This window comes from Martes martes, assembly GCF_963455335.1.
Source record: "Martes martes genome assembly, chromosome: 12".
NCBI lineage: Eukaryota > Metazoa > Chordata > Mammalia > Carnivora > Mustelidae > Martes > Martes martes.
The window spans coordinates 27,796,314-27,809,468 of NC_137900.1; the positions used below are offsets into that span (position 1 = coordinate 27,796,314).

The window sequence follows — 13,155 nt, forward strand, 5'->3', positions numbered from 1 at the left end:
ATTGAACTTGAGATCCAGAAAGTGTACACGTATTGGGAATTTTAAGAAAAGACCCTCATGTGCTGCTTCAAACGGACGACTATATTCGAAAAGGGTATTTCGGGGTTGCTACAAATGTCTTCTCTGTTAGCGTATACCACTGTTTCAAAGTTCTAAAGAAACGAGATGGTAATTCACATAAGTGGGTTTTAAAATAAGATTCCCCTCACTCAAAATAAAACTAAGTATGAGCTTCATCAAATTACAAAGAAATCTTATCAAAATGCCAATCAGATAAAGAAGCCAGACCACACACTGATCTTCACTGACTGCAGAGCTAATGTCCCCTACACGGGCGGGAGGAGAGAGTTGTCCCAGCTCTGCTGCTACACAGCCCACAGAGTGAGGGTGGACAAACTGGGTGTTGCTTCCCCAGGTATGGAATCGAGGGGGTGTGCTGGATGGCTTTTAAGACACCAGCTTGCGATTCCACCTTTGAGGGGACGTTTCGGGTGGCAAAAGAAATGGATTAAAAACAGTGGGTGAAGTATTTCTTACCTTTTGATGCCATCGCTCAGAACTGTTCTGCACTGTAGTTCAAGGAAATCTCTGTTCGATACTTTCATCTACTGGCTGGTGCTGCTAAAGGGTAAAGCAAATGAGGCATCTGACAAAGACATTTTGGACACAAATGTAGAAATGCCGTGTCAAGTTTGGGGAGAAAACCAGTGCAGTTCCACGTCATGCCCGCTGTCAGGATCTTCTGCCTCTGAATTTTACGAGCCATCAATCTGGTCGGGAAATGCACGTTCACGCCACTCTCAACGGCGAGCTATGGCGTGCACACGTATTAAAAATACGTTTCCTGAAATCCTCCCAGGTAGACAGTGTTCATGAAACTGGTTCTAATAGAAAAGATGCAAGACAATTAAGTGCAGGGTAGGATTTTTTTTCTTTACAAATCAGGAAAATGACCCAAAGAGAGGAATGGCTTCTCGTTTTCTGCCTCTAAAAAGAATACAAATATCGCTTCTTCTGGAATCTAACACACTGGCTTCACTTTCGAAATGCATCATTTTATTTTCCTCGTAAGGCGGTCATACATTATAAACTTTAAGCGCGTGACAGTCACATGATTTCTTCAGTAAGCCCTAGGACTTCCACGAGTGTTCCTGGAGCTTACAGCCAGAGTAGTCAAATATTAAAGCTTTCTCCACAGCCACACGTTCCTTTGATGTTTGGGTTATTGAAAACAAACTCACTGGATAATTTATCTTCAACATAGTCCATTTCTGTTCCTAAAAGTGTTAGCTGTGCTTTCTTTTCGATGAACACTCTGACTCCTTGGGGAGAAGAAAACACGTGTCACATAAAGCCTGCAGGTCTATGGAACCTGCTGATTCAAAGCACAAGTGAACTTTTAAAATAGTAACCACTGACAAAAGGGTGACAGGAAGCTTCTGAATCTGTCTCATTATTTCCTTTAAGAGCTTTAGTGCTCATTTTCCTGTCTGTCCCTTCTTTTCCACCCAATGATCTAAGTCAAACACAGTATTAGGCCTGACAGGTACAGAGAAGCATACTCCACGCCAGTTCCACGCAAAACTAGAATTTGCTTTTCACTGTACTTCACCCATCTTTCCAATTTGCAACATGAAGGAAAGGCGTATGTTCTGAGACTTCTGTAAAAACAGAGTCAATAAATGTGTAAAAGTCTGCACAGACATCTGTACACATGACACACTGGCAAGCTGAGACACACACAGAGGACTGTGATACACCGACCGGCCTGGTGTCATGAGGCCCATCAGTGCAACGTGGCCATTTTGTTCTTCTGCTCATGGGCCAGAAAACTGGCAGTAATGTAACTCCCTGGAATTACGCTGGTAGAGGCTGGTATCTTCGTAAATGTAACTGGTCTAAGAAAGCTTTCTTCCTCATAAGAAACTGAGTAATTACTCAAATATAAACTGTATATAGTTACTAGAGATCATCTTCAGAAATATTTAATATTTAAATTTTAAAAATTTAATATTTAAGGTATTTTATGTAGTGATCTAATAAACAACACATTAACAAAAACGTCAGTATTGGTCAGTAACTTCAGTTTAATGAGATGAACTAGCTAGTAACAGCACAGCTCTGATGCAGAGCCACCACTGAAATACCCGTGCTCGTGCTCGCTGAAGTTCCCCTGAGGCCGTGACATTATTTCGTTCTAAATAGGTTTTATCAGATTGTTGGTAGGGCCAGGAGGCAAGAGAGAATTAGAGCACTGGCATTTTTAATAAACATTAAAAACACAGATTCTTCAAAAGCATGAGATGACATTACTTATTCAGTATAGACGTCAAACTGCTGCTTCCCGGAAGATGGATGGTTCGGTCTGAAGTTTTAGCATTTAAAATCTTTCTGCAATGATTATCGTTTGTAATTGAAATAAAACAAATGATAAGAGCATACCCTCTGGAGCCATCTTGAGTAGGTTCAACTTTTCCCCAGGCCACTGAACTAGCGGAGTGACCCTTAGGCAAGCTATTTCACATCCCCATGTCTCAGTCTCTTAATCAGCAAAATGGGGGACAGTATGGTACCATTCTCCCTCAGCTGCTGTGTATCAATCACCTGATACATGAAAGTCCATCAAATCACCCTACCTCACAGCAAGCACTATATATGCTTGGAACTCACCATCTTGAACAACTTCTTCATCAGAATCTCCTTTTGTCTTTGTATACTCTAGAGTATAAGAAAGGCCATTACAACCCCTGGTTCGGACACCAACTTTCAGACCTACCTGAAAAAGCAGTGTAAATATAAACTTAGTTTTAAAGTAGTACATATTAAACATTCATAAAAACCCTGGCTATTTGACATTGTTTCTTCATAAGCTTAAAGAGATATTAGATTTCTGGCTATAAAATGTCCCATCAGGAAGGATAAGTGGAAAGGGAAACAAGCATTTAAAAAATTTAGCTATTTAACAAACAGCACGGCAATACTAGTGGGGATCCTTAAGTAAAAACAGTTAAATGCAAAAACCCCCAAACCAGTCACTACCACTCTACGGAAAACTTTTTTCCTTCTTCGTTCCAGTCCTTGTCATTGATACATATAATCTAAACACAGTTTTTATTATAACAGGAATAAGTCTTAATTCTCTGATTTGTTTTTTCCACTTAAGACATCATCCTTCCATGTGATTAACTGTCACAATTACCATCTACATATAACGCCTTAGCAGTCTACTATACCAATGCATGTTAACTATTTAACCCTTGCCTTTGGCTGGTTAGGCTGGGAATAACATTTTTAAAGGAAGAGGGGTTTGCTTTTGTTTTTTTGTTTTGTTTTTTTCTTTTTAAGATTTTATTTATTTGACAGACAGAGATCACAAGTAGATAGAGAAGCAGGCAGAGAGAGAGGAGGAAGCAGGCTACTCGCTGAGCAGAGAGCCAGACTCAGGCTGATCCCAGGACCCTGAGATCATGACCTGAGCCGAAGGCAGAGGCTTAACCCACTGAGTCACCCAGGCGCCCCTGCTTTTGTTTTTTAAAGTAAGTTCTGCCCAGTGTGAGGCCTGAATTCACAACCCTGAGATCAAGAGTTACATGCTCTACTAACTGAGACAGCCAGGTGCCCCTTAAAGGAAGAGTTAATTATAAACATGAATGATCACTTTTTTTTTTTTTTAAAGGATGGCAGAGATGACTACCTAACAAAAAAAATTTTTTTTAAAGATTTTATTTATTTGACTGAGATCACAAGTAGGCAGAGAGGCAGGCAGAGAGAGAGAGGGGAAAGCAGGCTCCCTGCCCAGCAGAGAGCCTAGTGCAGGGCTCGATCCCAGGACCCTGGGATCATGACCTGAGCTGAAGGTAGAGGCTTAACCCACTGAGCCACCCAGGCACCCATACCTAACAAATTCTCACTTCCTCAAAAATGTTTGTGCTCCACCTCATTGCATGAGATGGTCTCAGGAAGCTTCCCTATGTTTAGGTTCACTGAGGTCCCTAGGCTGTCCCCTAGAAACCATCCTGCCTCCACACAGGGCCTTAACAGGGCCTTAATTCTTTTTTTTTTTTTTTTTTTTAAAGATTTTATTTATTTATTTGACACACAGAGAGAGATCACAAGTAGGCAGAGAGGCAGGCAGAGAGAGGGAGGGAAGCAGGCTCCCTGCTGAGCAGAGAGCCCGATGTGGGGCTCGATCCCAGGACCCTGAGATCATGACCTGAGCTGAAGGCAGAGGCTTTAACCCACTGAGCCACCCAGGTGCCCCCAACAGGGCCTTAATTCTAATGTACAACTATGCAAACATTCTCAAGTACCAGAAATCAAAAGACTGCAGCCCACACAGATGTTAAGAAGTTAAAAGGTGACCAAACTGTACTTTTAAAATACCAATGTCTATCTTAATGTGATTTTCTAACAATATCTACCCAACTTGTACTCTTGGATCCTATCTGCTTTTTTGAAGTATACAGTAAAAGTAGTATCACAAAACGTAGGATTTTGCCAAGCAGATCCTGATTCTCTTAAAAGCAGCAATGTATACTTGCTTCAGGAAAGCAATCACGGAGCGGGAAGACACTTGGTGAAAGCGGAAGCTAGAATGCTAGGTTGCCTGGGAGTTCTGAATGAAGCAGTCCGACTGTAGTCTCTTCTGTCCTTAACAAGGAGACAGAACTATGGTCTTACTCATTCTCAGAGTGAGAGAAGAGAATGTCTGGGGCGATCTAGCCGTCTAGCTGGAATTCTGGAGCACATGTCCTGAGTATTAACTTGACTTAGCGTTTATCTTTATAAACAGGAAGACTCAAGCAAAGCAGGAGGTCCAACGACTAGGAATGAATACAGACACTTACAGAATACAGGAAAATACAGCTTTAGGTACCTGGAGTTTGGAAAAGGAACTGCTCGCGCCAGCAGTGACACCCAATGAGGCGTGGGTGCTCCATCCTTTCCATGTCATCGTCATCCCTCAAGCCTACACACAGCTAGACAGTATTTCATCTGGCCCATGTATATAAACTCTTTCCATCAGTCTATCCAAACAGGGTTGCCACATGGATATATTTTAGCATTTAGTAATTCTTAGGAGGAATGTGCCAGAACTTCATTACACTGTAATGTAGGTTGTACAACAGAACCTAGACACTAATCCATAGTCTAATTACTAAATATTAATAGTTTAGTACTTGGATGTAATTTACAATATTCCACAGGCAACAATGCCCTAAGGTGAAGGGGATGCACACTCCCCTTACTCAACAGTTTTGCGTCTGGGAGGACAGCCTACAGGGGTGCACTAAACCAGGCTCACAAGCTTAGTCCTCTAGAACAATGGGCCTGGAACGCTACAGACACTAAATATTTGCTGAACGATACTGGTGGCAGCACTCGATATAAACAACCCCAAAGACCTTAATATGGGGACTGGCTAAATAAATAGAACCTGTTCAATAAAATACACTAATATATCCAGTCATAAAAAAGAATGATAAAAAAGGTGGGTCTTTCTGTAATGCTCTGGAAAGAACTTCAAGCTATATTATTAGGGGCAAAAAGCAAAGCGTAACACAGCATGTACGGAATGCTTTCTCTAAGTAGGGAAGGAGATGGACATACAAACGTTCATCTCAGGAAGGACACTTAAGAGGTGACCCCTTAGAAGGATGAAAGACAGCCAAGAGTTTGGGTCACAAAATGACATCCTTTTCACTCAATACCCTGTTATATTTTATTTGAGCCTCTAAAAATCATGAGCGTATTTTACTTTTTAAATAAAAATCCCTAACCAACGAAAACATACTGTGTATCACAAGATAATTCATTGTGAAAATACGACTTCAATTTTCTTACTGAATATTCATCTGATTGGTTTTACTTACGTGTTCGGGCTTATCTTTAAGAAGCTGTTTTATCTTGTTTACTGCTGAAGGTGTCTGAAAAAAAAAAAAAACAAGTTATTAAGTTTTTAGCTACAAAACCTGCTTTCTTTAAAGCCTTGTAGTTCCCTAGTCTTTAAGACTATTCAAATCTATTAGCACATTTGTCTGACAAATTTATACTCCATTCTTGTCTGAGTCCCTTGTGGCTTTTGTACATAAACACATGAACTCTCCTCAACTCAAAACATTCTATTTTTATTTTTAAAATACCTTCTAGCAACATCCTTTGAATCTTGTTCCCCCCAGTCAAGATCAGCTCCCTGTCATCAGAGAACTGTCAGTTCTCTGGTTCTACTTACATCACAAACCTACGTTTGCTGGGCAGCCTCTATTTTGTGCTCCTGCTGCATGCTCGGCAACAAGACAATCCCTGACACAGAGAAGGCGCTCAGTAGACAAGAATCAATCAAGGAATCGTTGGGGAAGCAAACCTTGAGGCAGTTTTCCTTTCGATTATTATTAACTCTATTGTTTGTTTTGTTTTTTGTTTACCCCAAATCTATTTCAAGCCCATTAAAACACAGAGAAGAAATAAGGCAGCAGCATCAACCCAGAGGGTGCCTCTCATACCAGTCCCACCACGTGTTCGCACAGCGACTAAATGTGGCTTAAAACATCATCTCAGGATATCTGGATGAACAGAACTAAGCCAGTCAACTATAGAAACAAGTACCGTGAGGCATTTTTCAGGAGCAATGCTATTTAATTACCTGGACCATTTGTCTTCAAAATGAGGAAAACACTACGATGTATTATGTGTATGGGTCAGCATCACCAAGCCCCCGTTCCCGGAAAGAGCAATTTTCCCACATCTACTGTATTTCTATCTTGGGTCCTGTCTGCTTTTTCACGGTGCTGTCAGGGACAAAGTCTGTTCCAGGGCATTTCTGCCCTACTTCTAGCTGTGTCCAAGCCTGTTACTTGGCTTAAATGGGGAGAACAGACCCTCCTCCTCAGGATTCTTGGGAGGATTAAATAAATGAGTTCATGAAGTACATTTAGAGCAGTGCCAGGCACAAAGAGCTCAATATAAACCTGCTACTTTACAATGATGAGAGTGTATTAACGAAGAGATCGTGTCCTTCCTACTTTATTAGCACCTTAGCTGGCAATGCTGTGCTGGTCCTCCAGTTTTTTTATTGCCATTTTACTGGTTTGTGGAATCCCAGAGTGGACATTATGACCTATGACTTGGAAGTAACTGTAGCAAATCCTGAGCCTGTGCTAAGGGAGCAGACCAAGAGGATGGCCTCCAAGTGTGCTCTTCGGGCCTGTCCAGTGGGGGGTGGGGGGGGCTGGCCAGATGAAGATGTTGAAGCAGAGTCTGGACCCAATTTAGAAAAGCCATGAAACCAATTTAGAAGGTTGACACTAGTATTTTTAAAAAACACAAACTAGAAGAGAAAAGAAAACAATGTATTACACTAAATAAAGATAAATGTTCAGTGAAAACTATGACTTCAGTTATTAATACACAGTGGGTGTACACATATATACTTATTGTATATAACTGTAAAAGAAAAAAAAAGTTAAAAAAAAATACCACCATCAGTAGTGATTTATAAAGGCCTTTTCCCACAATTCTACCAGAACAGGAGCCAACCAGTAGGACAATAGTGAAAATAGGGAACAGTATGCGGCGGCGGGGGGAGGAAATGGAGAAGAGTAGAATTACGTTTTTTTTTTTTTTCTTTTGAGATCACAGCATGTCAACCTCAAATAGTTACAGGAATTTTTTTTTAAGACTTTATTTATCTATTTGACAGAGAGAGAGAGAGATCACAAGTAGGCAGAGAGGCAGGCAGAGAGAGAGGGGGGAAGCAGGCTCCCCGCTGAGCAGAGAGCCCAAGGCAAGGCTCGATCCCAGGACCCTGAGATCACGACCCGAGCGGAAGGCAGAGGCTTAACTCACTGATCCACCCAGGCGCCCCTACAGGAATATTTCTAAAGAAAAATGTTAAAAAATGCTCATTTATACCCTTCTAAACAAATGCCAGTAAAAACTAGCTTCTATTGGTCTCATGGTCTTATTTCCCACATTGAGTCCTGAAGAAATTAATCTAATTACTGTGAAAGAGCAAAGGATTTCCAATAAGTTAAAAAAAAAAAAAAAACAAAACCCACAACCGTGGGAAAATATTTATTGCAAGTACAACTTGCCTGTAATGCTGGGGAGTCAAAGGTGATAAGGGTTCACTGCTACAAGACCAAAACAAAGAAGAAAGGGAGTACATACTACTCTGTCAACAGCCCCATGTGTTTCTATCTCCACATGATTATTAAATTACCGAATTTGATTTTACAAAATAATGTTTTTTCTTCTTTTCCCAACTCTCAGTAGAAAACACTTACACAGTAAACAAAAACAATTCATGGAGTGGTCCACCTATCCCAAAGAAGTTGACTTCACACCCCTATGCTGTCCAGGGAAAAGTAACCTGTGTGCCTCGGAATTGTCATCATAGGAACCAAAGTGAGTCTTTCTTAATTTTCCTCTGTCAAGCCAAAACCAAGCATACTCCACTGGCAGAGTGTTACTGATGGAAACCCAGCAGAGTATGTAATTAAGGGGAAAGATACAGATCTTATAACTTTCTAAGTGAGGGATTTGATTTTCAGAACAAGTCAGAAGGACTAAAAGGGAACATGTGGCACTTGAAAAAAAAAAAAAAGGCTAGCAATAAAATGTACTTTCTGTATCTCAGGACCAGGCAGAAGCTGAGGATCCTCCTGGGCTGTGTCATTTGCAGGCTCTGGCAACTCTGCAGTAAGTACACTCAGTCTGGCAAACAGTCCAAAAACTTCACAACAACATGCTGCAGGCCTGGTAGCCTCCTATTTTCATGCACTCCCCCAAACGACTAAGACACCTACACTTTTCTAAGAAATGTATGTATAATTAATGACTTATTCACCTGCAATTTGGCCAATGAATTAAAGTTTAAGATTCCTGAAACTCAATGAAATAGAATGATTGTTTTTAATCACAGAACAAGACAAAAGTCCCTTAAAAAAGATCTTTAGTCCGTTCTGGTATCAGAAACTTCTCATCCTTAATACTGTATTTCCTTAAGTAATTCCCCAGGCAATTTTAATATTTTGCTGTTCAAGAAAACAAAACTAAAACCAAAGCTAACTCCATGATTATGTATACGAAACACGTGCCAACAACTACAACCTATTTTAACTTCATTATAAATGTGGCATTTTAATGTTTAAAAGATGGCAGATAAATAGCAGCCAATGAACAAGTTACAGTATCTCTTAACTCATTATTTAACAGCTACGGGTGGCATTATAATGTTTTCCCTTTTGTCTTTTCCTAGTCATCTCTGCGTGTGTATATTTTGTGGCCTTTCTCATAATACACAGTAATAAATATATTAACCATTTACCGAGTACCTTCCAGGTGTTTAACGGTTTATATGCCTCATCTCATTCTTACAATTCTGTGATTTAAGTATTAAAGATCAAATAACTGATAAAGGGATAGTAAGTTAAGGAATGAAGAGTTACGACTCCCAAACTTAAAAAAAAAAATTATTTACAGTGACTACATAATAGTTCACCAACTGGATCTACTCTAATTTATTTAACTATTCTCTCATTGTTATACATTTAGGCAACTTGCAATTGTTTCCTGGAGAATGCCCTGTAAACTGCCTAAATATACAAATTACTGCTTAGTCATTGCTCCAAAAGACTTCTGGTACTTGTCCTCCAACGAATTAATGAATTGTTTCTTCATCCTTCTCAACCAGGTGCCACTAGAAAGTTAAGTCTTAAAGCACTCACTGCACATCATGAATTAATTTCTCTCTGTGCATGAAGAATGATGCTGGCTTTGTACCACAGTCATGAATTAATTTCTCTCTGTGCATGAAGAATGATGCTGGCTAAGTACCAGTATTCTCTTACAACTTTGGTTGCACTTTATGGACAGGTGTCCATAATCCTAAATTATGGTTGCACTAACTCTGATCTGTAGAATGATGGAAATAAAAGCCTTTGCCAGCAGGGCAGTGTTAATCTTCAGGCTTTCATCATATTTTACTCTGGTTCCTAAAAATTCAATTTCTTTTGTCAATTCCTCTGCAGGTGTCCAAAGGTACTCACTTTGAAGTGGTGGGGTGGAGACTTACTTAAAACATTCAACCAAGAAACCATCTCTGGTTGCAGAGAAGTGTTAAGGGCAGCTGGTCACCAAAGTAAGCCTTCTGTTCCAGCAAACCATGAGTCTTCTCGTGGATTAACATCAGTTAACGTGGATACCTGGGCGCTGACAGCATGGAACCATGTTTTCATTTCATCAAGTCCTTTGCCTTTTCCTAGCCTTTTGATGACCTCTGCTGGCCACGTAGGTACAGCACTTAGACAAGTTTGCACCATGTCAAATTACTGATGTCAAGTTTATGTATCTAGGTAACACTGATCTTTTCCTACCCATTTTGTTGAATCATTTCTGGTTTCATTTGCTTTTAACTGTATTCACTTATTAGCCCTTTGATCACCTTCCTGCTTCTGCACTCGGCAGAACATGCTAGGATTTACAAGGTTCATGCCAGGGTCTTGGGACTAGGGAGCATATGCTCCGATTAAAATGACTGCAAGCCTGCTATGTGGGGCCGTGGGTGGAAAGCAAACAGGACTTGCTTTTTCTCTGCCACCAGCTAAGACTATAGGGAAAGGAACTTCTAAAGTTAGCTAGACAGTTAAACAGGCTAAGTTCACACAATGGCATTTGGTAAGTTAATTAAACACTGGATCAAAGGCAACACAGAGCCCTTGTGAACTAAGAACTGACAAGATAAAGAATTGACACAATTCTGTTAGCAGAATTAGCCCGGTACCAGGTCATGAAGCAGGAGCAAGTGCAGAGAGTGCAGGTCTGAGAATGTAAGCTGTTATTATCCCTGATAATTCCAGGGGTGGCAATGGCCTGGCCCACAACTATGTCCCTGGAGGGTGGGAATTGGGTAACTCAATTTATTTCTTGTCCTGAAACACAGGAGGTCTTAAATGTCAGCTGAATGACAAGGAATGGGGAGGAAGGGAATGACTCAGAGATTCTGAACAAGCAGGCAATATGTTAAATGATGGACAAAGAAAAGGCAAAAAAGCATCTCCTCTTTCTGGCTCTACCATTATCAGTGGTAGAATTCTTTTCAGTTCTCAATATTTTTTAACTAAGACTGAAAGACACAAAGTATGACCCAGACCCTTCAGTTCTTGTGATTTCAAGACAGTGGGAGAATTCTCAGATCTGATGATGTTATCTTCTGGACATGAAAACAGGGTTGGTGGCACAGAAAACAGGAATATAGAATAATCAGGATAACCTGTACCGGCTGAAAACCACTTATCCATTATAAAAATGAATCCTCCCACCTGATCACAACTTCCTTCTATTTTGTTTCAACTGATTTTCTGACAACAGGCTTTATTATAGCATTAGCTTGAATGGAATCCGTCATTCAACTCTACTTCCCACTCTCTAGGTGCTGAATGCTTGCACAAAGGCTTCTCCTTAACCAAGACTCGGGTGAGAAGAATGCTGAACTGATTCATAAGCTCTCCTATGAAATCCAACTCTTTCAAAACGGCAAACACAAGTGACTAACTGATAGTGAGTTTTCTTGGGGTGAAATGTTTTGTAACTAGACAGAGGTGATGGTCGCACAACATTATGAATGTACTAAATGCCACCGAATGGTACATTTTTTAAAGGGGTTTATTTTTTGGTATGTGAATTTTCCCTCTTAAAAAAAAAAAAAAAACTGCACAGAGCACCAGGGATCGCGTCTGCGTGGTAAATCCTGCGGCGAGCGTACGCGGTATGGACTCTGGTGCCCTCCCAGGGTGTTCAACCTTTCACCCAGAAAACGCCCAACGCTCACTCGGGGTAGAAATTTTTATCCTTCTTTGTCCTTTGTGAGAGCCGACCACGGCCGAGGCCCACTGGAGGGACGGAGGGTGTTTCAAAAAGCCTCCCCGACGCCAGGAAGGAACCCTTTGTGCACTACAGCCTTGATCTCAGTGAGGGGTGGGCTTTGTTGACGCGGTAGCTCTCACGTCGCTCGCCGCGCTCGTCCTGTCGTCCCCCGGAGAGCTTCCGCCCTCCCCGCGCACCTCGAGGGCTGAAGTCCGGGTCCCCCCCCCACCCCAGCTTCCCGCTCCTCGAGCTCCTAAGGGCCCGCGACCCGAGCGCAGTCGCGCCCCCGGCTCGCAACGGGCCTCCCCGGGGGCCCGGGGCTTAGCGCACACGCGGCGCCCCCCACCGCCCCGCAGGCAGCGGCGCACGGCCTGCTGGGAAACGTAGTTCCCGGGGCGCCCGGCTCCCACGGAGTGGCCCCGCCCGGGCTTGTTTATCTCCCCAGCCAGGGCAAGGAGGCAGGGCGGCCGCACAGCGGGCCGGGCGCCGTGCCGCCGTGACCTCCTCGCGGGGGCGGAGGTGAACCAATGTCACCCGTCCGACCGCGCGTCCCGGCCACTCACCAGGGTGAGGGCGGCCCGGGTGGGCTGCAGCTTCCTCTTGCTCACAGCCCGGACAGTGGCCCGGACTAAAGAAGCCGACATCCTCGCCGTCCAGGAGCCCCGGTGCCTCGGGCCGGAGATCGGCCACTTCACCCTCTCTCCATGGACACAGCGGCCGCATTGACGCCACAGGCTCCGGCGCACGGCGCCCCAGGCCCCGCCCCGCGCCGGCCCGCCCCCGCCGCCGTCATTGGGCAGCCGCATGAGTGACAGGCGGAGGGCGGGGCGCGGCGCTCGGGCTGTGGGCACGTGACGTGGGGGCACGAGCCCGAGGCTGCGGTGCGTGGGGGTGTAAGGTCGTCTTCCGGGTACTGCTCAGGCGCGTCGTGGGGAGTTGGGTTTGGGCACGCGGAGTAACTGCTGGCTTGACTCTGGAGGCTTGTCGCTCCCCGACCTGTCCCTGGGAAAGGTGCGGCGTCACTGCTTAGAAACGCTGAGCGTGAAAGCTGGTGTTCTCCAAAGCAGAAAGGTTCCGAGGCCTAGGCACACGTACTTGTCTTCCTTTCTGGTCGGGCTAGACACTTCTTCAGAGCATAGACTTACCGCAGTGGTGAGATAAACCACCCAAACACACCCCTACTCGTCCTCCCCTCACCGCGTGCTGACTTGAAGGGCTGTTGGAGGTTGGTGCTAATACGACTTTGCTTTCAGGGGCTGACTTTGGAACCCAGCGCACTCAGAGGATGTG

The 13,155-nt window shown here is 43.3% G+C and overlaps 1 protein-coding gene across 1 annotated transcript; it reads right to left on the reverse strand.

The window, feature by feature from the left end:
• Window positions 1–1,034: 1,034 nt before the first annotated feature.
• ISCA1 (iron-sulfur cluster assembly 1) lies at window positions 1,035–12,630 on the reverse strand. Its single transcript, XM_080819323.1, has 4 exons — window positions 12,429–12,630; window positions 5,874–5,927; window positions 2,671–2,776; window positions 1,035–1,322 (listed from the first exon to the last, which is right to left on the reverse strand). Exons 1-4 carry the CDS (start codon window positions 12,507–12,509, stop codon window positions 1,174–1,176), a joined length of 390 nt encoding a protein of 129 aa, XP_080675449.1. The 5' UTR covers window positions 12,510–12,630; the 3' UTR covers window positions 1,035–1,173.
• Window positions 12,631–13,155: the final 525 nt, after the last annotated feature.

Excerpts from the sequence above, each read along its gene's own strand:
- ISCA1 (XM_080819323.1), bottom strand. The coding sequence starts at position 12,509 with ATGTCGGCTTCTTTAGTCCGGGCCACTGTCCGGGCTGTGAGCAAGAGG. Across the intron at positions 5,928-12,428 it reads CCCGGGCCGCCCTCACCCTG|ACACCTTCAGCAGTAAACAA; the intron begins GTGAGTGGCCGG and ends TTTTTTTTTCAG. Across the intron at positions 1,323-2,670 it reads TGAAGAAGTTGTTCAAGATG|GAGTCAGAGTGTTCATCGAA; the intron begins GTGAGTTCCAAG and ends CTTCTCCCCAAG.